The sequence below is a fragment of the Leuciscus leuciscus genome (genome assembly GCF_965113295.1).
Source record: "Leuciscus leuciscus genome assembly, chromosome: 23".
NCBI classification, from domain to species: Eukaryota; Metazoa; Chordata; class Actinopteri; order Cypriniformes; family Leuciscidae; genus Leuciscus; species Leuciscus leuciscus.
This window is the reverse complement of record NC_138747.1, coordinates 3,704,892-3,728,046: the sequence shown is the minus strand read 5'-3', so window position 1 is coordinate 3,728,046 and position 23,155 is coordinate 3,704,892. Positions and strand designations below refer to the sequence as shown.

The 23,155-nt window shown below is 36.9% G+C and overlaps 1 protein-coding gene across 1 annotated transcript in view; it reads left to right on the top strand.

The window, feature by feature from the left end:
* mmel1 (membrane metallo-endopeptidase-like 1) overlaps positions 1–22,877 on the top strand; it is a 28,732-nt gene extending 5,855 nt beyond the window's left edge. The window contains exons 8-24 of the mRNA XM_082155819.1: positions 292–410; positions 1,559–1,624; positions 1,719–1,853; positions 1,990–2,079; positions 3,224–3,360; positions 4,114–4,207; positions 6,482–6,610; positions 7,247–7,345; positions 8,067–8,150; positions 8,272–8,375; positions 8,474–8,532; positions 11,577–11,696; positions 11,908–12,041; positions 15,586–15,651; positions 15,868–15,963; positions 17,411–17,487; positions 19,388–22,877. Coding sequence (XP_082011945.1) covers positions 292–410; positions 1,559–1,624; positions 1,719–1,853; positions 1,990–2,079; positions 3,224–3,360; positions 4,114–4,207; positions 6,482–6,610; positions 7,247–7,345; positions 8,067–8,150; positions 8,272–8,375; positions 8,474–8,532; positions 11,577–11,696; positions 11,908–12,041; positions 15,586–15,651; positions 15,868–15,963; positions 17,411–17,487; positions 19,388–19,487 — 1,709 coding nt within the window. The 3' untranslated portion in view covers positions 19,488–22,877. The remainder of the gene's footprint in view (positions 1–291; positions 411–1,558; positions 1,625–1,718; positions 1,854–1,989; positions 2,080–3,223; positions 3,361–4,113; positions 4,208–6,481; positions 6,611–7,246; positions 7,346–8,066; positions 8,151–8,271; positions 8,376–8,473; positions 8,533–11,576; positions 11,697–11,907; positions 12,042–15,585; positions 15,652–15,867; positions 15,964–17,410; positions 17,488–19,387) is intronic.
* Positions 22,878–23,155: the final 278 nt, after the last annotated feature.

The window sequence follows — 23,155 nt, the reverse complement described above, 5'->3', positions numbered from 1 at the left end:
GGATTCTTCAGGCTGACAACTCTTTTAATTAATCATAAGAATCGACTCATTTGTTCACGAATCGAACTACACAGATATTTGCCAGTATTTTTCCGTATTTCTGAAAGGTCACGAACACAGCACCATTCTCATAGTTTGAAAACTGCTGATAATAGAGTAAGAACTAAACATAATAAACGCATATCTGCGGCAAACATTATTTTGGGTGCATGCTTATTTAGTTGTAAAGCATATAGATTGCCTCAAAGCGAACAGACATGGACTAAAAGCCACAAAACTTTGATCTTACAGAGCAAGCGTGGAGCCTGGAGGACACACTGGCTGTTCTGAACGCTCGTTACAATAAGAAGGCCGTGCTGGAGATGTTTGTGTGGCCAGATGATCGCGACTCCAGCCGCCACATTATCCATGTAAGTTGTTGAACATCCTGTATAATTTACATTTATGTATGACTAGCAAAAAACTCATAGTACTGCTACCACCATGTTTTCTGTGCCACACATCTAAAGCGTGCGTCCAGAAAGCCGCGTCTCAGTCAAAGTGCGAATACTAAACTCAAACTGGGCTCTCTTTCACGTCTTCTTGCACTTGAGTGGACAAATTCACACAAAATTACGTCAAAAAATTGCGAGTATCCTAGTAAACATAGTCGGTTATGTCAAACGTAAACAATTAAGAAAGTAAACGAGTGTGTACACTGTACAGTATCAGTATATTAGATCCGTGCATTCACTCTTAAAGGGACAGCAGCCTAATATTTCTGTGTTTCTAATGTTAATCAAACAACAAAGGATGAAGAATAAATCATTCACTGCTCTAGACTGAATAACTTTTGTAACTTTAATAAGGATGTTTAATTAAAAATTTAAGATATTATTTTACATTTGCTTACTTAATTACATTTCTGTACCTGAAAGCTACTGAAAAACCTGAAAAGCACTGTTTGTTTTATTATCACTGTTTGTATCTTAGTTATATTGTATTAATTTGTCACCGGCCATTGGCAGGTGTGGCAAAGAGTTAGCTTTAGGCCCTGTGTATATGGTAATACCATTTTGGATGTACTGTATGTACAATAGAAATACCATGTTTATCAGTCTTTTGGACGTGTATGATGGTGCCACTATGGTTTTCTGGACGTGTACCTATATGCAATACCATGATTTTGGACATACATTTAAAGAGTAGTATATAAATATGGTAATCATTCAGCATCATGGTGTATATCAAAGTAGCATGGTATTGCTTTATGATGCCCTGGTAATCACATCAGTACTTGTCGGTTTGATAGATTGGTTGTTTTAGTGGCACATCACCTTTGAAAACACACAGTGGCTAATTGCAATTTATTTCACATAATACACCCTGATTAAAATGCCATTTGGAGCATGAGTTAATGAAACCGAGTGTGATTTTTATGTTGGTTTAATTATGAACAGAGCACTATTGGATGATCTCATGCACGCCGCACCCAAAAGCGATGCAGATAACGAATATAGAAGATTGTTTGTCATAACAAGTGATTTTATCATTTAACTACGTCTCTCTGATTGCACAGGTTGACCAGCCAGCACTAGGAATGCCTTCGAGAGATTATTACCTCAGCGATGGGAATTATAAGAAGGTTCGTTGTGTCATTTTGTGAGAGCCATTCTCTCCCTCAATGCTTTTGTTGTAATTACATGAATCAGCGTATCCTCGCTCGTGTTTGTGGGCAGGTGCGCGAGTCCTACCTGGAGTTCATGGTTTCCATGGCGAGGATCGCACGAGAAGACAGGAACTTGACCCAAGATGAAGAGCGCGTGTGGGAGGACATGACTCAAGTGCTGGAGCTGGAGACAGACATTGCTAACGTGAGTTTAACTGGAGATGGTAAAACACAACAACCAAAAGAATAACACGCTCGAAGTTGGCCAGAGTGTCTGAAATGCGTTCTGGTGCTGTAAATGTCACGGGTTTGCATCTGACTTCTGCCCTGTGCCTCAACAGGCTACCTCACCTGCAGAAGAGCGCAATGACATCACCGTGCTTTACAACAAAATGACACTGAGAGAAGTGCAGCAAGCTTTCAACCTCAATGTAAGTGCAGAAAAGCATGGGTTTTTAATGGAAGGGGATTTTTTTTTTACTTTAACACTTGGTCCCCCTTTAGTCTTTAGTGTAGTCAATGAAAACTGCACCAGTAAAAGCTGTTATAATATACACTACTGTTCAAAAGTTTGAGGTTTCTGTAAGATTTTTCTCTTCTGCTCACAGAGGCTGCATTTATTTGATCAAAAATGCAGTAAAAACTGTAATATTGTGAAATAATTCTCATAATATTTCTGTGAGAATATATTTTAAAATTTAATTTATTTCTGTGATGCAAAGCTGAATTTTCAGCATCATTACTCCAGTCTTCAGTGTCACATGATCCTTCAGAAATCATTCTAATATGATGATTTGATGCTCTAATCATTTGGTGCATTTAACATTATAAATGTCTTTACTGTCGCTTTTGATTCATCTGATGCTGAATAAAAAAATTAATTCTTTTAAAAAAATCGTACCGACCCCAAACTTTTAAACAGTCTAAACCTGAAGAGAAATTATGTTTGTTAATACAACAAAATAATTGTGATGAAAGGGATGGTTCACCCAAAAATAAAAATCCTGTCATTAATTACTGCAAACCCGCAAGACTTCAGTTCATCCTCAGGAAACAAAGGAAGATATTTTTTGATGAAATCTGAGAGATTTCTGTCCCTCCATCGACCACTTTGGCGCTTCAAAAAGTTCACAAAGATATCGTAAAACTACGGTAATCCATATGAATTGAGCGGTTTAGTCCAAATTTTCTGAAGAGACTCGATCAGGTTACATGATGAACATAATAAATTTAGGCTTTTATTCAGATTTAAACATTGATCATTGATTTCTGTCCCTCTGCTTCGTGGTGCTCTCATGAACGGGTTTGGAACGACTAACTAATCAAAGAATTACAATTTTTGGGTGAATTATCCCTTTAATGTCATGATCTCCCACCAGCCTTTAGAAGCCAGAATATAAATGTAATAATGTCAAATTTGGTCAATTTTATATATTATAGTTACAGTTTATTATTATTGTTTTTGCACTTTCCCACAAACCCCTGTTGATCCAGGAACACATCCTACTTCTCCAGATGATCGTTGTTTTCTCATTAGAGCAAATATGCTTCTCGTTTCTCTTCATGAAATGTCAGGGCTTTAATTGGACGCGCTACATCCAGGGAATCATGTCCAGCGTGTCAGTTACGGTGCGACCGGAAGAGCCCATGGTTGTGTACTGCTCACCGTACCTGGAGAAGCTCCACAGCGTTCTTTCCAAGCACAGTCACAGGTGATGTTCTTAGGTGACGCTGTTTGACACATGTTAGTTAATTCTTCATTGTCATGTCAATTATGGTCATCCAGAAAAAATACATATTGCTCAGAGGTTCAGTGGTTTCCGAGATGAGACGACTTAAAAGGTGAATGTCCCACTGAAGCATCAACTTTGTCCCCTGTGCTTATCCTAAACTTGCTAAAAGGAGAAATAAAACGAGACAATAAATGACACACAATGAGAGTAAATGAATGCGGATAGCGGATATATTGAGATCTCTGATTTTGACACACTTCTGAACACAGATTAAGACATCATTAAGATCTCTTCTAATTTGCGCTCCATTTAATCATATTGATATCTTGGAGAAACACATTAATTATTAAGGAAATCTTCTCTACACTATTAATATACAGTACATTTATGATGCTTTTATCCAAAGCGATTTACATTGCATTCAAGTTATTATTGTATTTATTCAAATTTTAAATTAGTTTTCATTTTTAAATTTAGTTCTAGTAATTTTGTTGTTTTTATTCATTTTTTTAAATATTTCTATTTAGTTTTTATTTCAGGTTTAGCTTGAGTAATTTTAATTCAATTTAATTTAATGAAAATGTTTTTAGTTTTTGGTTAGCGATAACAACACTGCTTCAATAATCCACAACAAACACATTAGTTGAATTTAAGAAATGAATGTCAAAATGTACGTTGCATAGATTTGTGCTGTATGATATTAAATGATCTGCACATTTGTGATCTCGGCAGGACTCTGCAGAACTATCTGGCATGGATGCTCATCATGGAGAGGGTCAACAGTATGAGCCGTCGCTTCAAAGACGTGAGAGCGCACTACAGAAAGGTCAGTCGCACTCGGAAACAAACACACACAGAGGAGAGCTCTCGTGGCATTTAACTAGGCCTGCTTTAAAACTCACTTTTGGTGATCCGCTACTGTTTCAGTCCAATAGCTTCTATTTATTTTTATTACACAGTTCTCTGGAATACTTGATTCTGATTGGTCAGTCGCAACATTCCAAGTTGTGTTATTCCCTGAGATTACACGGCTCTCTGGAATACTTGATTCTGATTGGTCAGTCGCAACATTCCAAGTTGTGTTATTCCCTGAGATTACACGGCTCTCTGGAATACTTGATTCTGATTGGTCAGTCGCAACATTCCAAGTTGTGTTATTCCCTGAGATTACACGGCTCTCTGGAATACTTGATTCTGATTGGTCAGTCGCAACATTCCAAGTTGTGTTATTCCCTGAGATTACACGGCTCTCTGGAATACTTGATTCTGATTGGTCAGTCGCAACATTCCAAGTTGTGTTATTCCCTGAGATTACACGGCTCTCTGGAATACTTGATTCTGATTGGTCAGTCGCAACATTCCAAGTTGTGTTATTCCCTGAGATTACACGGCTCTCTGGAATACTTGATTCTGATTGGTCAGTCGCAACATTCCAAGTTGTGTTATTCCCTGAGATTACACGGCTCTCTGGAATACTTGATTCTGATTGGTCAGTCGCAACATTCCAAGTTGTGTTATTCCCTGAGATTACACGGTTCTCTGGAATACTTGATTCTGATTGGTCAGTCGCAACATTCCAAGTTGTGTTATTCCCTGAGATTACACGGCTCTCTGGAATACTTGATTCTGATTGGTCAGTCGCAACATTCCAAGTTGTGTTATTCCCTGAGATTACACGGCTCTCTGGAATACTTGATTCTGATTGGTCAGTCGCAACATTCCAAGTTGTGTTATTCCCTGAGATTACACGGCTCTCTGGAATACTTGATTCTGATTGGTCAGTCGCAACATTCCAAGTTGTGTTATTCCCTGAGATTACACGGCTCTCTGGAATACTTGATTCTGATTGGTCAGTCGCAACATTCCAAGTTGTGTTATTCCCTGAGATTACACGGCTCTCTGGAATACTTGATTCTGATTGGTCAGTCGCAACATTCCAAGTTGTGTTATTCCCTGAGATTACACGGCTCTCTGGAATACTTGATTCTGATTGGTCAGTCGCAACATTCCAAGTTGTGTTATTCCCTGAGATTACACGGCTCTCTGGAATACTTGATTCTGATTGGTCAGTCGCAACATTCCAAGTTGTGTTATTCCCTGAGATTACACGGCTCTCTGGAATACTTGATTCTGATTGGTCAGTCGCAACATTCCAAGTTGTGTTATTCCCTGAGATTACACGGCTCTCTGGAATACTTGATTCTGATTGGTCAGTCGCAACATTCCAAGTTGTGTTATTCCCTGAGATTACACGGCTCTCTGGAATACTTGATTCTGATTGGTCAGTCGCAACATTCCAAATTGTGTTATTCCCTGAGATTACACGGCTCTCTGGTATACTTGATTCTGATTGGTCAATCGGGCCATCCAGCGGTATGTTATTCCCCAATAACAACCAGTAAAACCTGTTAACACAGGCTCATCCGGGTAACTGCCATCAGCGCTATACGCTATACTATTCTTCGTGGAAGTTTTGCGTTTGGTGAGCTAATAAAATATGAAAACTCATTCAAATCAATATTTTGTGTACAGTTATTTAATTATGTCATCCAGTATCGTGGACTCGCTCTTTTTTGTTTCATACAAACGAAGCTGCTGCCGTTTTGCTACGATTGTTTTGTACTCTTGAGTTATAAATAACAAACAGGTACGATTTTAAATCAATATCAATATCTCCATTATTATTTATGTGGCGAAATGCTGTGTAATATGTGGTATGACTGTACCGTATCCCTTAAATGTCCGTCTTGTTTGACCTTGCCGCGCTGCATCTGCTCTCTCCGCGGAAGCTTTGTGTTTAAAGATCTAATAATTCGACAATATTTCATGTCTTTATTTACTTATGTGGCAAGTAGTCGTGTAATAAGCAGGATAATGTACATCCAGCTGTTTGTTATCTCAGAATAAACCCCTTCAGGCTAATGCAAAGACTGTCCTGATCACCCTGTCAGGGTTTATTCTGCCATAACAACCGGCTGGATGTACATTCTCCCTTACTTATTTAACATGGTGTTCTCAACCTTATTTTGGTCCCATTTTTCTGCATTGCATTGTGTGTGTGTGTGTGTGTGTGTGTGTGTGTGTGTGTGTGTTCACTCAGGCTTTGCATGGCACTACAGTAGAGGAGGCGAGGTGGAGAGACTGTGTCCGCTACGTCCAGGGCAACATGGAGAACGCCGTCGGAGCCCTGTACGTCCGGGAAACCTTCTCTGGAAACAGCAAACGCATGGTAACACTAAAACACCAACTCTGCCCTAAAAACACACAGCTAGACATAACAGGAACATCCTCTTTCAATGCTTTACACAATCGGAACAATCACACAAATGGATTGTTTAGACTGTTCCAACGATGGGTTCGGTGATTTGACTGTTATTAAGTTTATTTTTAATCTGGGATGATTTTATGTAACTCTGCATTGAATATAAAGATGTATGTGGCTTTATATAGTATTTCTAGGACAGTCAAATAGATTTATTAATTTTAAAGTGAGCATGAAGTCAAAATTAATCTTAATTACTTCATCATCTTTCATCAAAATGATGGAAAACGACTTTTCCTTCTTGGCTGACATGACATAGGCCTTCTAAAAATATATATATTTTTAAATTATTCCCTTAAACAATTAGTGTTATTAATCAGTTAAAAATTTAAGCTGATTTATTTATTATATAATATTTATAAAAATAATAATAATAATATATATTTAAAAATTTTATTTAATGTATTTTTAAAATAATTTGTTTTTAAATTATACATTTTAATTAGATTAATTGAATGATATGCCAACTATAATGGCTATTTCTGCTATTTGAAAAAGGACCATTTCATGTTTACTTGAATGTGTCTCTCCGCTGTTGTTCAGGTGGGTGAACTGATCAAAAAGATTCAGGAAGCTTATGTGGAAACATTGGAAGAATTGAGCTGGATGGATGAAAAATCCAAGGAGAAGGCCAGAGAGAAGGTAAGATGGTTTTAATGGCCACAACAAAATAAAATGTTTTTATTTCTGGAGTTCATTCCTTAATCCCAGAGATTCCCAAACTTTTTTGTCAGCTGAACCCCTTTAAACTAAAATATTTATACATTTGCATGTTTATGGTTCTCTAATGTCGGTTAATGGTCACATGACATGCAGGTAAACAAATGAAATAAAAGAAAATATTTTTTGTGTGTTTTCATTTTAAACTTAAAAAAAAAACGTATTTAAATTTTATATTTTTATAATTTAATTAATTATTAGCTTTTCATCAACTCACAAACCTTTGCCGTTCCCTCACAAATCCCAGTTTGGAAAACCCCACCTTATCCTATACACAATTAGCTTTGTTAATAAATTAAACATTTTAATCAAATTAATTACATAATATTCCAACTAATTTTAAGCACAATTTCAATAACAGTTGTATATCAACATTACTTGGTTTTTAATTTCCATTTTTGTTATGCATTTTATGTATATAGATTTTATCTTTTGTTATTATCATTGTTAAGGGGGTTTGATCTTTAATCTTACTTTATAATAATGTATTTTTATTTGCTTTTGGTGTTTACTATAATGCTTTTTTTATTGTAAAATTTTTGAGCAGCATTTATTGTATGAAATGTGCTGCAAATAAGTTTTATTATTAATATTATTATATTTGCTCTGAGCTATTCTCGCTTTCCAACCTCCTGTTTTGCAGGCCATGGCGATATCGGAACAGATCGGTTATCCCGACCACATCCTTGAGGAGGAAAATAAGAAGCTAGACGAGGAATACACACATGTATGGAAACCCAGAGAACCTTGAGTTCAAAATAAAAGACCACTCAAAGCAACTTGTATCTCATTACATAAATACAAGAATGATACATCTATGATATGTGTTATTATGTTTCTGTTCACAGCTTAATTTCAGTGAGGAGAACTACTTTGAGAACATTCTGGAAAACCTGGCAGCATCAGCTCAGAAAGGTCACAAAAAGCTGAGGGAGCCCGTGGATCCTGACATGTACGAGACACATAAAGATATGCTTGAAAAGACATTTTCCTTTCTTGACCTGTTACTAAGTCATTACTTTTTCCTCTTTGTCTCAATGAATGTTTTAGGTGGATTATCGGTGCAGCTGTGGTCAATGCATTCTACTCACACAACAGAAACCAGATTGGTAAGTTCATATAGTTAGAAATATATCCATTATATCATATAGTTAGAAATATATCCAAACATAGGCATTGTTTATTCATGTTAGCTAATGCATTAACTAATGTTAACAAATTAGTCGTGTATGTAATAATGTGTTACCAACAAACAAAATGAAACAACAAAATGGCTCAATGCACTTTACAATCCGTCCAGTCTATTTAAAGCAAAAAGTCCACTAGCTATACCAGCACAAACCAGTCTAGTCCAGATTCACGGTGGCCTAAACAGGGGTGTGTTTCCCGAAAGCATTGTTAGCCAACTATGTTCGCAAGTTCCGTCGTTATCAGCATTTAGTTCAACGAGTCGGTGTTTCCCAAACCATAGTTCCAATGAACATTTGCAAACAGCATCGCAAAGTTGTGTGTTTGGAACGACGGCTCTCGACCTGTGGCTAGAAACAGTTTCTTGTTTGCATGACGTGGACTCAAAAAATACTTGCCTTGAGCAAAATAAGCAAGCTGACATTCAGTACAATCTATATATTTTATTTCTAATACATACAAATGTAATTTACGTCTTTTAGTTTGTCAAGAGATTTCACTTTTCTAACTTTAGTTAGTGTGTAATGTTGCTGTTTGAGCATAAACAATATCTGCAAAGTTACAACGCTCAAAGTTCAAAGGCAAGGCAAGGCAAGCCTTGCTTTGAAAGTTCAAAGCAAAGAGAGATATTTGCTTTTAAAGAAATAGCTTTTTAAGGACTACAACAAACGGCTGGTAGAGACTACATGACATTCCTCCCGGGTCTGTGACATCACTAACCCTAAAATTTACATAAACCCCGCCCCCAGGAACGCGATTTATAGATTATCAAGACAGAATATGCTAATCAATGACTAGAAGATTACACCTAAGCTACATAAATTCACCAACTAATCATTCAGAAATGTCCTGTTTCTTCTACATGTTGTCACTTCTTCCTGAGTCTCTCCATCTTTCTGACTCCGATTTGAACAAAAAAGGCTAAAAGTTTTTGAAATTTTCAGTGCATGTGTGTGTGAGGTAAAAGGTCACGAGCTCTTGAAGCTCCACCCACTGTGCCGGGAGCAGCAGCTCATTTGCATTTAAAGGAACAGACACAAAACTGTGTGTTTTTGCTCACCCTCAAAAAGGGACAACTTTAACATGCTATATACAAATATCTGTGGGGTGTTTTGAGCTAAACCTTCACATACACACACTGGGGACATCAAATACTTAGTTTACATCTTGTGAAAAGGGCATTATACCACCCCTTTAAAGTATGTTTTTGAAGAGTGCACATGTGTGTTCGTGCTCTATAAAAACAAGCCTATGATTAAATTTGGAAATAAAGCAAAATAACTGAGAAAAAAGAGAATTAGTCGTCAGATACAATGTTCATTATTTATAGCTAAAAAATCTAGCATTAATTCTATCGCAAAAGGATTCATTAAAAGACGTTATTACTCCAGCACCTGCGTGGCCTCATTAACAAACGCAAATTTGCGACGATACGGTTTGGGGAAACAGTCGTGATTAGCTAGTTGATTTTGTCAACGATGCATCGTGTATGGTATTTAAGCAGCGAGTTACATCATAGTTCGGGAAACGCACCCCTGATCTTTCCACAACCGCAAACAAACAAACAAAAAATCAGCATTGTCCAAACGCAGGTCTTTTGTGAAGTATTTGTTCTGGTCAGATTTCTCCTAAGCTTTTGAGGGCTCTCAATACAAACGCTTTCTCAGCCCATTGTCATAATGGCTCTAATGCCTGTAGTGCTTTTTTCTTGTAGATTAAACAAAGCTAGTTTCAGGCTCCAGTGCCCACAAAGCTTGTGCTTCCAGAGATGGGCTGCGGACGCCAAGCGCTGGTTAATACACAGATTACAAAAAGCCAAGTGATTATGCAGATTTTCAGCGGGAGAAATTTCCACATAATTACTCTTAGATTGCACATTTTAATGTTCCTGGACAATCTGGGAAACACTTCGAGCTGAATTGCCATTTCAGAGACAAGAGCGGCAGCTGTAACTGCGGCACGATGGCATTTTGAGCCCTATACTCTATAGCTGGAGGACGGTACACAGTAGACATCTTTCTGTCCTTCCAATATCACTGGTGATGGTATATTACCATCACATTCTTTCAAATGAGCACTTCTAGAGTCTCTTAAAAAGCACTCTCATTTATTTAATTTGTCCACTAACACGATGTCCATCAACTTTTGACATTTCTTCTGAACTAACATATGTCATCCACCAAATCTCAAATCCCCCCATGCATGCTGTGATGGAAATGACATTTTAAACATTTGTGGAATAATGGACTCGCATTTCACTGACGGTTGGGTAAATATGAATGCTAACATTTAGAATTTTTTTTTCCCCTTTTTTGGGAAAAATTGTTGATTGATGTCACAAATAAGCACCGTGGCATCATATAAATATTTTATACACAATAAATATTGAAACGTGTATTTGCAAAAATATAAATATGTTAATATAAAATGATCAAACTTTAAATTTAACTCATAATTTAAATATATTATATTAAATGATCGTACTTCAGAAGGTTTTTACTTTAAAATACTATATTCCATGCATTCTCTGAAAAATAAGTCTTCTTTTAAGACATTTAAAATATTTTTACTGACTTTTTGAATTTGCTCAAACTGTTCTCAAACATCATATTTTAAATATAATAAATAATATAAATATTAGAATATGAAATGTATATATATATTTTTAAACATCAAATATAATATTTTGAAAGTCAGAGTCTGGGACAATAGTAAAACTAGTGTTGGTAATTTGTTAATTTGACCTTTAAAAAAAAATGGTTTTAGAAAAAAGCTGAAATCTGTTAGTTTTAATAAAAAACAAATCAACCTCTGGGACATAAAAGTTTCCAAAGTTAACACTCTACTAATATTAAAATGAGCTGTTTGACTCAATTAGTATCTCAAAAACGCATTTCCTGGTCAATTATCCATGCATTATGCTGAATTCTATCTCTTTCTATGCATTCATCTTTCTTTCCTTCAGTGTTTCCTGCTGGCATCCTCCAGCCTCCGTTCTTCAGTGAGAAACAGCTGCAAGCTCTAAACTTCGGTGGAATCGGGATGGTTATAGGACATGAAATCACTCATGGATTTGATGATCACGGTAATATGGGTTTCATCTGATGGATTGTACTAATTATCAGTTAGCTGTGGATGAATAAACTTTGTGGATTTGCTGATTATCAAACTCTGTGCTAAATGACGGGGTTTTAAATATCACGGATACATTCTCCATTGGACCAAACCAGCATGCCACAATGCTTGTCTGTTTAAAAAAATATGACTTTGTTCCACAAAATTAAATATTTTCTTAGGCCGGAATTTCGACAAGGACGGGAACATGAACAACTGGTGGAGCAACTACTCTGCCGAGCAGTTTGAGGATCAATCTAAGTGCATGGTGGAACAGTACGGCCAGTTCAGCTGGAAACTTGCAGGAGGACAAAATGTAAGTTGAACCTCGGTTCAGTACAATGGAAATAATATGAACTTCAGAAAATAAACAATTAAAACTGATATTAAGTTAATACTTACAGTACTTGTAGAATGTGCTTGCTTTGGGTCCCATCCAAGCATTTCCACTGCCCTAAAAAAAAAGAAGAAAAAAAAAGCAATGAAATTAAATGCAGTGCAAATTAAAACTTTTGCTGACATAAAAATGTCAACACACTTGAAAATAGAAAGAAATCTGCCGGTTGTGCAAGAGAAAATAACTTAAAACTCAAATAAATATCTAACCACTAAAAATGAATGGATTTCTAGACAGAAATAGATTAATAAGTTTAACTTTTTACAAAAATTGAAAATGTTTAGTGAAGATTTAGTGTACTCAAGTTACCACCCCATTGGCATTTTTTTACAATATTAATTTGTGTTTTGTTTTAAGAGGAGCATTTATTTATTTGCAAGATTTTTTTTTTATTACAGTAAATAAGATGCACTGTATTCAGTGCATTCTCTGAAAACTTGTTATGGACATTTTGCTTCTTTTAAACATTGTTATTGACTTTCAGAAGATACCGGCAAATAGAGCTGCACAATTCTAGATAAATTGAGTTGAATTTAAGTTTTGGGTTTAAAAAAGGAGATCATGATTCTCCCACGAAATAGCATAATTTAAAGGCAGGTTTTTTCTAAAAAAACTTTTTCCCAAATTTGTTTAAACTGTCTTTATATACTAATACATAATTAAAATGTAAGTACACTGACTGTGCGTTCACACCGGACGCAAATAGCGCGTCAAATTCGCGCCTGCCGCGTCTAGTTATACGCTTGACCACTTTGTGTTAATTCGCGTGTAGTTTGAAGCGAAATTTACGCGCGAAAGATTCGAAACCCGTTGGCGGCCATCTTTTTTAGATGTTTATCGAGCATTAGCGTTAGCATTAATCGAGAGAGTCACCGCTCGTATATGCTCTGGAGAGCAGAAACAGCTGCGTAGGGGACATCGTCGCTGTACTCGGGTCCACCAGACCCTCCGGAGGGTTTCAGGAGTTTCACAATTTGGTCCAGGAGCTAGGTTTGGTGGACCTAACGGTGAGGACGCTGACGAGGACAGCGTAGGCCGTATAAGGCCTCGGCCTCGGGTGGTCGCTGCCTGACGAGCCCGCGCTGTACAGCCCGGCGCGAGGTTCACCCTCGCCCGCACCCACCTAATTTGTCATTTATTTTTGTTCTGATAATAAATGGAGCCAGCCTCCAAAAGTGAAACCTGTCCTGTGATTTTTTTTTTTTTTAGTTTGTATACACTAAATTGTGTTTGTTGTCTTTACATTAGATTAATAATGTTTCATATAGATATGGAATAAATTGCATTCAATACAAAATGAGTATCTCTCATATATTGAAATCGAGTTTTTATGTGAAAGATTTGCTTTGTTGTGCATTTTAGTCATATTACAAAATAATTTATTGAGGCCAAACATAAAATAACATTATAAACTGTCACTTCACCACGTGACAGCAGCAAGCAGGCTCCTGATTGGTTAACGCGGCGCGAATTGACGCAGAAGTTCAGATTTTTCAACTCGGGCGGCAGACGCGAATTCGCGTCAAACGCATGAATGCACAAAAGCACTAATAAAATCATTCGCGCTTAACACGCCAGACGCTCAATTCGCACTATTCGCGCGAACTTGACGCGCGAATGAGGCGTATTCGCGTCTACCGCGCCGTGCTCTACGCCTCATTCGCGCCGCAGGAATTTTTTACGCGCGTAACGCGTCTTTGCATTGACTTAACATTGAAATCACTCGCGCCTGACGCGCTATTCGCGTCCGGTGTGAACGCACCATGAAAAAGAGAGTATAAAAATCGAGTGTCTGTTGTCCTCTCAGAGCGCAATAATCACAGCTACTTATTTCCATTCGGAATGAATGAAATGATTGGCTGGGCGACTGTCACTCTCCCTCGCTACCATGGCTACCACCCCTGCTGCTACAGGAGCTGCCCACATGCGCGCACCCGTTTGACTCGAGGAGGGGAAGAGGCACGGAGAGAGGCACAGAAGCTAGGAAGAGCAGTCAAAATTCCCAGTACCTGCATATACAGTCAGCGAAGGCAAACAAGGCAAAAAAAGACAGTATTCGAAAATTCTCCAGAGTGTAGTCCTCATCAGAGCCAACAGTGCTTTCCTCGTGGAAGCTCTTACATGCAAAACACCGTATATGTTATGAATCTTACACGAAATTCACCTTCATCACAGTGTAACTGATGGTAATGGGAAAACGTGTATCAATGCAACCTGTTTTTAGCTTTGCCTTATGTTACTAGCTCGTTACCGAATCAAACTCAATATATTTGAAACTTTACCAGTATCGATATGCTAGCTTGATAGTGAGTACTAACAGCCATGTTAGTTGTTTATATTCATAATGATAAAGTTAGGTATTTTATTACATGTGATTCTGACATGATGTCACGCACTGCGCTCCTCTCCGCTCGGCCCTGCTCCTCCTCCAGCAGAGCGGTCGGCATCGCGCGTTCATGTGTTTTGGGGGCGTGGCTTTGGAAGGAGCCCAGAAGGGAGGGGGTGGGAGTGAATGGAAATAAGTAGCTGTGTTTATTGCAGCCCTGAGAGGTCTACAGACACTCGATTTTTATACTCTCTTTTTCAGAGTACTTACATTTTAATTATGTATTGGTATATAAAGACAGTTTAAACAAATTTGGGGACTCACTCTTAAAGACTTCACTTGTTTCATTACTGGATGAATCAGCATTTTTTAACGAATCTCTGTAATGAATGAGTCAATGACAAATAAAACATTTTACCAGACACTTGTTGCCACCTACTGGTGTAACGATGTAAATGTTTCAATCAAGCTACTTACAAAAGGTGATTTACGGTGATTTTGATCGCTACCATAGAAATCAATGTTTATATCTGAACTGTAAACTTCTATCCCAATACTTCTGTAATAATATGAATGATTGTACGACAGATATAATTATATTGTGCTTGAAAAGTTCGTATTTCTTTGTCAAATGTTTAATAGACATAGCCGAATCGTTGTCATTTAGGAATAAGATCGTGTGGGTGTTTGAACCGAGAACGCAGTCTTTTAACGATTAATCGTGCAACTTAAACTGTCCACAGATTTGTCACGACATCAAAGTCTGTAATTAAAAGATTTTAATATAAACTCAAACATTCCAAACTTGATACTTGAGTCAAACTTTGGATGTGATTTATATATGTTACACAGTGTTGTTATTGTAAGCTAAAACTTAAAATTAAGCTATTAAAATCGTTTTTTTATTATTCGAAATGAAGCTGAAATAAAAGAAAATATAAAAACTGGATGAAATACTTAAACTAAATTTTTTTTTTTAATTGTAATGTTGCCAAATTACTATTTATATAAAATTTAAAGATAAATTTAAAGATAAAAAAGTCAAAGTAAAAGCTAATTCAAAATATTAATAATTACTATAATACCACATGTGATAATTTAATAACACTAAACAATGTTACATTCATGTTGTTGCAGGTCAGTGGCATCACAACATTAGGAGAGAATATTGCTGATAACGGTGGAGTTCGTCAAGCATATAAGGTTTGTATGATCAATTCACTTTAAACAACCAATTAGTAACCTGATTAAAAACTACTCAACGCCTTAGCAACCACATAGTTGTGTTGCTAATTTGTAAGTGGCTTTGGATAAAAGCGTCTGCTAAATGTAAACACCCTATAGCATCATGGCAAGCACTTTTCACATTTCCTTGTAAAAATCTGTTTATGTGAATTAGTTTTGTGTGTGTGATATTAGGCGTATATAAAGTGGTTGGAGAGGGAGGGCGAGGAGCCCCATCTTCCCGGACTGGATATGGATCATAAACAGCTCTTCTTTCTGAACTTTGCCCAGGTGTGTGACCATGAATTACATACACTTTAAAACTCCTGCATGTGTTCACCTTGATGCGTATGCGAGGTCAGTTTCGCATAGACTGCATCAAATTAAACTGACATTACTTAAATGATACAGGTGCTGCTTAACCTCTGGAAAATGAACGACTACCGGCTGTTTAATAAATGCTTAAAGGGATGGTTCGGAGTAATTTCAAACCTAGGGTCCTTTGCACCATGACCTCGAGTCAAACACCCCCCAGAAGCCTTTTTCCCTTGGTCGAACATTATTAAAGTTAGAGCTTATTTAGAGATATCAGCCGAATGGCTTAGTGCAGGCGCTAATGGATCCAAGGCTGTATCTCGTAAATTACCCCACTAATAATGCCCAGAATGGCACCAAACTTCTACAGTAGTACAAATAGGTTCTGTACTCATAAAACGAGGCATTGGAAAGTTTATAAGTACATCAGGAGTTTATTTAAATAACACTTGCCTGATGGCTAATGCTACCGCTAACCCGGACGTCGAAGTCACTTCAGTGATTTGGGAAAAGCCCGTAAAAAGTCCTTTGCAAAACTCACAAGTGTTATTGAAAAGCTAGTGAATTTAACACTCCATAGAAATTTTTTTTTCCCGAAGTGTTGATAACTTAGTGTTAACTAATAATTGTTGCAAACTGGCACTACCAACAAAATATTAGTGCATTCCTGGAACTGGGCGTCGTTACACTACATCCTTATTCATCGCTTTCTGCCAGGACTTTTACGGGCTTTTCCCAAATCACTGAAGTGACTTCGACGTCCGGGTTAGCGGTAGCATTAGCCATCAGGCAAGTGTTATTTAAATAAACTCCTGATGCACTTAAAAACTTTCCAATGCCTCGTTTGTACCTATTTGTACTACTGTAGAAGTTTGGTACCATCCTGGGCATTATTAGTGGAGTAATTTAGAGGATACATCCTTGGATCCATTAGCGCCTGCACTAAGCCATCCGGCTGATATCTCTAAATAAGCTCTAACTTTAATAATGTTCGACCAAGGGAAAAAAGGCTTCTGGGGGGTGTCTGGCTCGAGGTCATGGTGCAAAGGACCCTAGGTTGAAATTACTCCGAACCATCCTTTTAAAGGTATAGTTCACCCAAAAATGAAAACTACCCCATCTCTACTCTACTTTTTAAGTGAACTATTCCTTTAAGGCATGAAATCCGTGGCTGAATCATGTCATCCACTGGGATGAGAGCTGCTTTACAGGACTGGGATTTGAACAGTCATTATTTGGACAGTCACATGTCTGTTAAAATACACAACTGATCTGTTTTGCAGAATCCTACAAATGTCATTCAAGCATAAAGTGCATGTTAGGTCAAAAATAATGTTTAAAATCCATGTGTTCATCTGTCCAGCTGACTTTAATATGACTGGGTTTATTGTATTGAATGTAAAAACATGTGTGTGTTCTTTAGGTCTGGTGTGGCGCCTGTCGCCCTGAGTACGCCATTCAGTCCATCAAAACAGACCCACACAGCCCTCTGGAATACAGGCAAGTCGTCTTATTAAAAATGAAAAAACGTATCCAAGTCACAATTAAAAATGTCATTCGATTAGGTTACAGATAGCACATGCTATTAACTCTTTCCCCGCCAGTTTTTTTTTTTTTTTTTTTTGTTGCCAGCAACCCCCAGCAGTTTTGGTAATTTTCACAAAAGTTTCACGGTCCCTAGAATATTTTGTTGTATGAATATCTGAACATGCAATATATCAAAAGAAAGAAAGACCCTCGACTTTTAAACAAAACAAAAAAACTTGTGGGTAAGTTTCATAAAAAAGCAACATTTTGAGCAAAAAGCTGAGAAAATCGTGTTTTTTTTTTTTTAAAGACTTCGTCGGGATCAGATTCAGAACGATGATCAAAACACAGATGGAGTAGATCGAGTGCATAAACACCTCATAGCTTCACAGTCCTGTAGCTCGTCCTGGGTCGACATTTCATTCGGTAACATTAGGCGGTTTTAATTTATATGCGGTTTAATGTTGATGATCGCGTTATTTCACATATGCATAGTTTACTTATGCTGTCACTTGTTTCTGCTTCTCCTTCGCCTTTGATCTGGAGATTCTGTACTCTTTCAGAAGATGCGTAATAGCGCCCCCTACCGTATAACAGTAAAAACACGGAAAGCCGGAAATTTCCGTCAATGGCGGCGAAAGAGTTAAACACAAGCAAAACGAATAAGCAAGAATTCTTGAAACTAACTAATTCTACCCACTAAAATTTTTAATGGATCTTAAAAATCTAAGTTTTTACAAACATACACTACCTTTCAAAAGTTTGAAGTCGGTAAGATGTTTTTGAAAGAAGTTTTGCATGCTTTATTTTAAAAAGTAATATTGAGAAATATTATTACAATTTAAAATAACTGTTTTCTATTTGAACATGTATGTAAAATATAATATATTCCTGTGATCAAAGCTGAATTTTCAGCATCATTACTCCAGGCTTCAGTGTCACATGATCCTTCAGAAATCATTCTAATATGATGATTTGCTGCTCAAGAAACATTTCTTATTATTATCAATGTTGAAAACAGTTTATTTTTGTGGAAACAATGACACATTTTTTCAGGATTCTTTGATTATTAGAAAATTCGTAACAACAGCATTTCTTTGAAATAGAAATCTTTTGCAACACTATAAATGTCCAATTCTTCTTAGAAATTTAATGCGTCCTTGTTGAAATAAAGTTTTATAAAAATCTTACTAACCCCAAACTTTTGAACAGTAGTGTATAATGTATAATATATATATATATATATATATATATATATATATATATATATATATATATATATATAAAGCAACTTTATATTTCCTTATCACAGTTTGCTATATTTTTAATATAGATAATAGATATAGAATAATATAACGTGTGGTAAAACCTGAGCAGACTGACTTCATACATCCACTAAAAATCCTCAAAACACCATCTGATTCAAAGACACTAAGCTAAAATTAAGATAAGAAATCACTCTAAATTTTGATGTAGACACATGTGAAGCTGCAATAAACAATATATATTGTAAAAAGTTCTATACAAAAAACGTGAATTGAATTGAAGAAAAGTGCCTTAGCGAAGAGAAAAGATCCTGCAGTGATTTTGTTGTTTAATGCAACGTTTTATGTTTTGCTGTCCTTGTTTTAATGCACTTTATGTATTCTTATGAAATGTGGTCTACTGTATGTAAAAGTATTGTTGATTTGTTTTAATGTATTTGATCTGAAATTACACCTGCCCAGGGACTATAGTTGTCCCTGTAAACACTAAACTGTATAAAATAAAATAAAAAGGCATTTTTAAGTGTGATTTAAAACACATTTTATAGGGACACTGTAGGTGTTTTATAAAGGATTGAGTGCCATGTTGTTGTTTTGTGTTTTAACAGGGTTCTCGGTTCCCTTCAGAACTTCGAGGCTTTTTCCGAAGCGTTTCATTGTGAACGAGGAACTCCCATGAACCCCGAGGAGAAGTGTCGAGTGTGGTAACCTGCCGTCGGAGTTCCTGGAGTCAGTGTATATTTTAGGAAGAAAGGCAGCGGTTAGGAGAGCTTGTTGTGCTGTTATTGCTGCCTGTCTGTTAGTCTGACGTGACAGACACGACAGCGGCGTAGACACCTACATGTGTGACTGCATAGATGTCTACTGTGAACTTTCAAAAGCGCACATATAACCAACAAGTGCAGGCGTCGTGAACGTGCGCAGTGAGGGTGTTGTTTTTCTGAAAAAGAGGCATGCTTTTTCATCGTCTGTTCAGAGACTTTTAAGCAAGATTTCGTCCTGTTCGCTTGTTTCACGTTATTAGGTTTTGGCATCGGAAAACACGGAATAGTTTCACATTAACGAGAGGGAGGGTTTTATTGACATCAGATTATTTTTCCAGATTATGTAAACGGATAAACCCCTCGGTTGGCTTTGGATTCTGTCGGCTCTCCAAGAAGATATCCGTTGTGCTTGAGCGATCCTAAAATCAGCCAACAACTGGAGGCTTGGAAGCCGAGCGAGATTGTGGTTTTGAATAGAACCCAGTCGAGGCATCATGTTTCGTTTCATAATAAGCAGCCTTGAAATATTTTGATTATGGTATAAGGCATTATTTTCTAAAGCACGCAGTGGTGAGAGGCAAAAGCCAGAGTATTGAGCGCTGTTTTCCCCCCAAAAAATCCTAACGTAATGTACGTTTCACAGAAGAATCTGTATTTCTTTGAAAGCGAGGGCTTAGCGTTACGTAAACGGGCCCGCGTTGACAATTGACAACCTTAAGACTGTTAAAACCATATCGCTTAAAGCTTCATGTGCTTTTGTCCATTAATAGATCCTATTCATGGCCTTGCCTTGTCATTTAACTTCTGTTAAAGCCGGCAGATAATGTCCGGAAGCCGCTGCAATACAGGGACGAAATAGTTACAACAAGAACTCAGACTGTACATTTTGTTTCATACAAGCTGTGTGTTCTGCCAGGGAGCGCTTCTGTACGTTGCTTTTGTTAACACTTACCTATGGATGTTTTAGCATGTTTAGGGGATAAGAGGGGGGTCTTCAACGCTTCAGTCCTCCTGTTTAATCCGGTTCTCTTAGTAAAAACATCCTCACAGCACTGACTTCTGCTAATAAACATAGAGAAATTGTGTTTTTTTTAGTACATCGAGGTTACTTTCTTAAGCAGCATATTTTGTAACCAATAGTTTTGTCATGAATTAGTTTAGTTTTAATACTTCGCAAGCATTTGATCATTGGTGGAAATGTTCATGTCACATAAAACCAACAAATTAAAGTGGTCAAGTTGGAAATTCCTAGTAAATGTCACAATTTATTCCATGTGATCAAAGCTGAATTTTCAGCATCATTACTCCAGTCTTCAGTGTCACATGATCCTTCAGAAATCACTCTGATATGATGATTATCAAGAAACGGCAAGTAACATTAAAAACTGAAATAGTATTTTTTTTGTAAAGCATATACACTTATAATCTTTGTTTTATTTACAACATGGAAAGTTCATTTAAATTGCTGGTCGACTCTAACTCTAACCAGCTTGTTCTACCAGTGGCCGGTTGCATAAAGACTAGTCTTACAAGTTAGTCAAATGTTTTCCATTAAGACTGTTCAAAACTCAGTTACATAAAAACATAGATTGATCTAATTTGATACCGAAAAGTAAGACGTAATGGCTATGTCTATGCAACTGACCCCAGGTCAAATTCTATCTCAACTAGCCTGGACCAACTATAAAATCTCATGATTTCCCAGCAGGGAATATGTCATTTTATTCATAAAAGGTGGCATGTATCACCAAACCATTACCGGACAGGAGGAATCGTTAAGCAAAGGTCTCACTCAAGCATCCGTAAGCCAGTGGGTTTGTGATTTGAAGGAAGTTGATTTCATACACTGATCTGAGACGGAGGCTAATGGGGCAGCAGGGGTTCATGTGTTATCTGGAGCGACCGCCGACAGTTGTCTCTCAAATGGACACTTTCAGGAGGCGGCCCTCTCATTAGAGACCCGGTCGAGGCCGGGGGACTGTTATTTCCGTCTTGATTAAGCCGTAATGACAGCAGAACTAAAGAGCCGAACAGGATGATAGAATGGAAAAGATCAAACGGACGTCAGACAAAAAAAAAAATCGTCGAGTTCTTGGAAAGCTTAGCGGAGTCGATATTGGGTTGCCTTGGGTTATTGATTATGACTGTTATCTCTCACGACAGAGACTTTGATCATTTGAATGTTCATATCTGCCTTCATTGCTAGCCAATCTAAACCTCGACACCACTCTAATGGCACGTACTGTTTGATGCACGGGAGATGAGCGATGTATTGAATGCAAGCAACTTTAGAACAAATTAAATATTATAACTTCGGATTCTGCTAGCGGCGGAAAGGGTTTTAAAGTGATGAAATGCCAAATAAAACATAATCCCTGAATTATTAGTGCATGCATTTTCCAATGCAAGACACGAAATGCAGCTCTCTGCCTTTCAATAAAACTGGATACATAACGATTTGAGCTTTAAAAGTGCTGGTTTAGAAACAATAGTAGACCCAATAATGCAACATACTCTATCTAAATGTGCAGTATTGTAATGTTTTAATATGGTCAGGGAAGAGAGTGTGCATATTGGTTTTATGTACAGTATTTAACAACATTTGGGTTGATTTACTTGCCAATCACGTCAATGTGAAGTCAGGTGCATTATGGCAAATTGTTACATATGCATATACACAACATTATCAATTCCCTGATAGCACGCATTCATCAGCCAGACGCCTATTTGTGCTTTCTTTTTTTTTTTTGCCTTAAGGCTTTTAATATTATGACTATTGAGAACAAATCAAATGAGGTGTGATGTGAACTACCTGTTCTTTATACCGCATTAAAGAGCGACTTCTCTGTGCCAAGGATTGCTGATTGCTTTTGAGAAAATCGCATTTTAAAATTGCTATTTTGTATCTGTGAAATATTAAATCACCCTCTGTGATTGTTTATACGGCTGCTTTGAAGAAACCTGAACTGAAGGAAGAATAACTACATATAATCTATCAAATACTTTGCCAAGTGTGAATTGTAACATATAATTTGTGTGCATTTTAGTGTCTTCAGTGTCGTTGGTTCTGAAGGTGTTTAATTAGAAATAAGCTTATGATGATTAAATATGAAGTCTCTTTTTCAATGCATTATATATAGGGACAATGCCAAGAACTTGTCAGACTCAAGAATGATTCACAAATCCATTTTTACAGATTCTGTTATTTTTTGTTTTTCAGTTCAAGGATGAATCTCATGAAAACATGTCCAAGTTACATTTCATTGCAAACTTAAAATTAAAAACTAGGGGTAGTTGGCATATATATATATACTCAAAAAATAAATAAATAAAAATGCTGGGTTGTTTCAACCCATGTTTATGTCAGCCGTTGGTTTAAATTGTTTAATTAAATTGTATGTCCATATTTGACCCAAGCATTGGTTGAAATAACCCAACATTATATATATACAGTGCAGTATATACAGTAATGTTTTTGAAAGAAGTTTCTTCTGCTCATCAAGCCTGCATTTATTTGATAAAAAATACAGAAAAAATATGTAATATTGTGATATATTATTACAATTTAAAATAATTGGTTTTCAATTTATTATACTTTAAATTATAATTTAT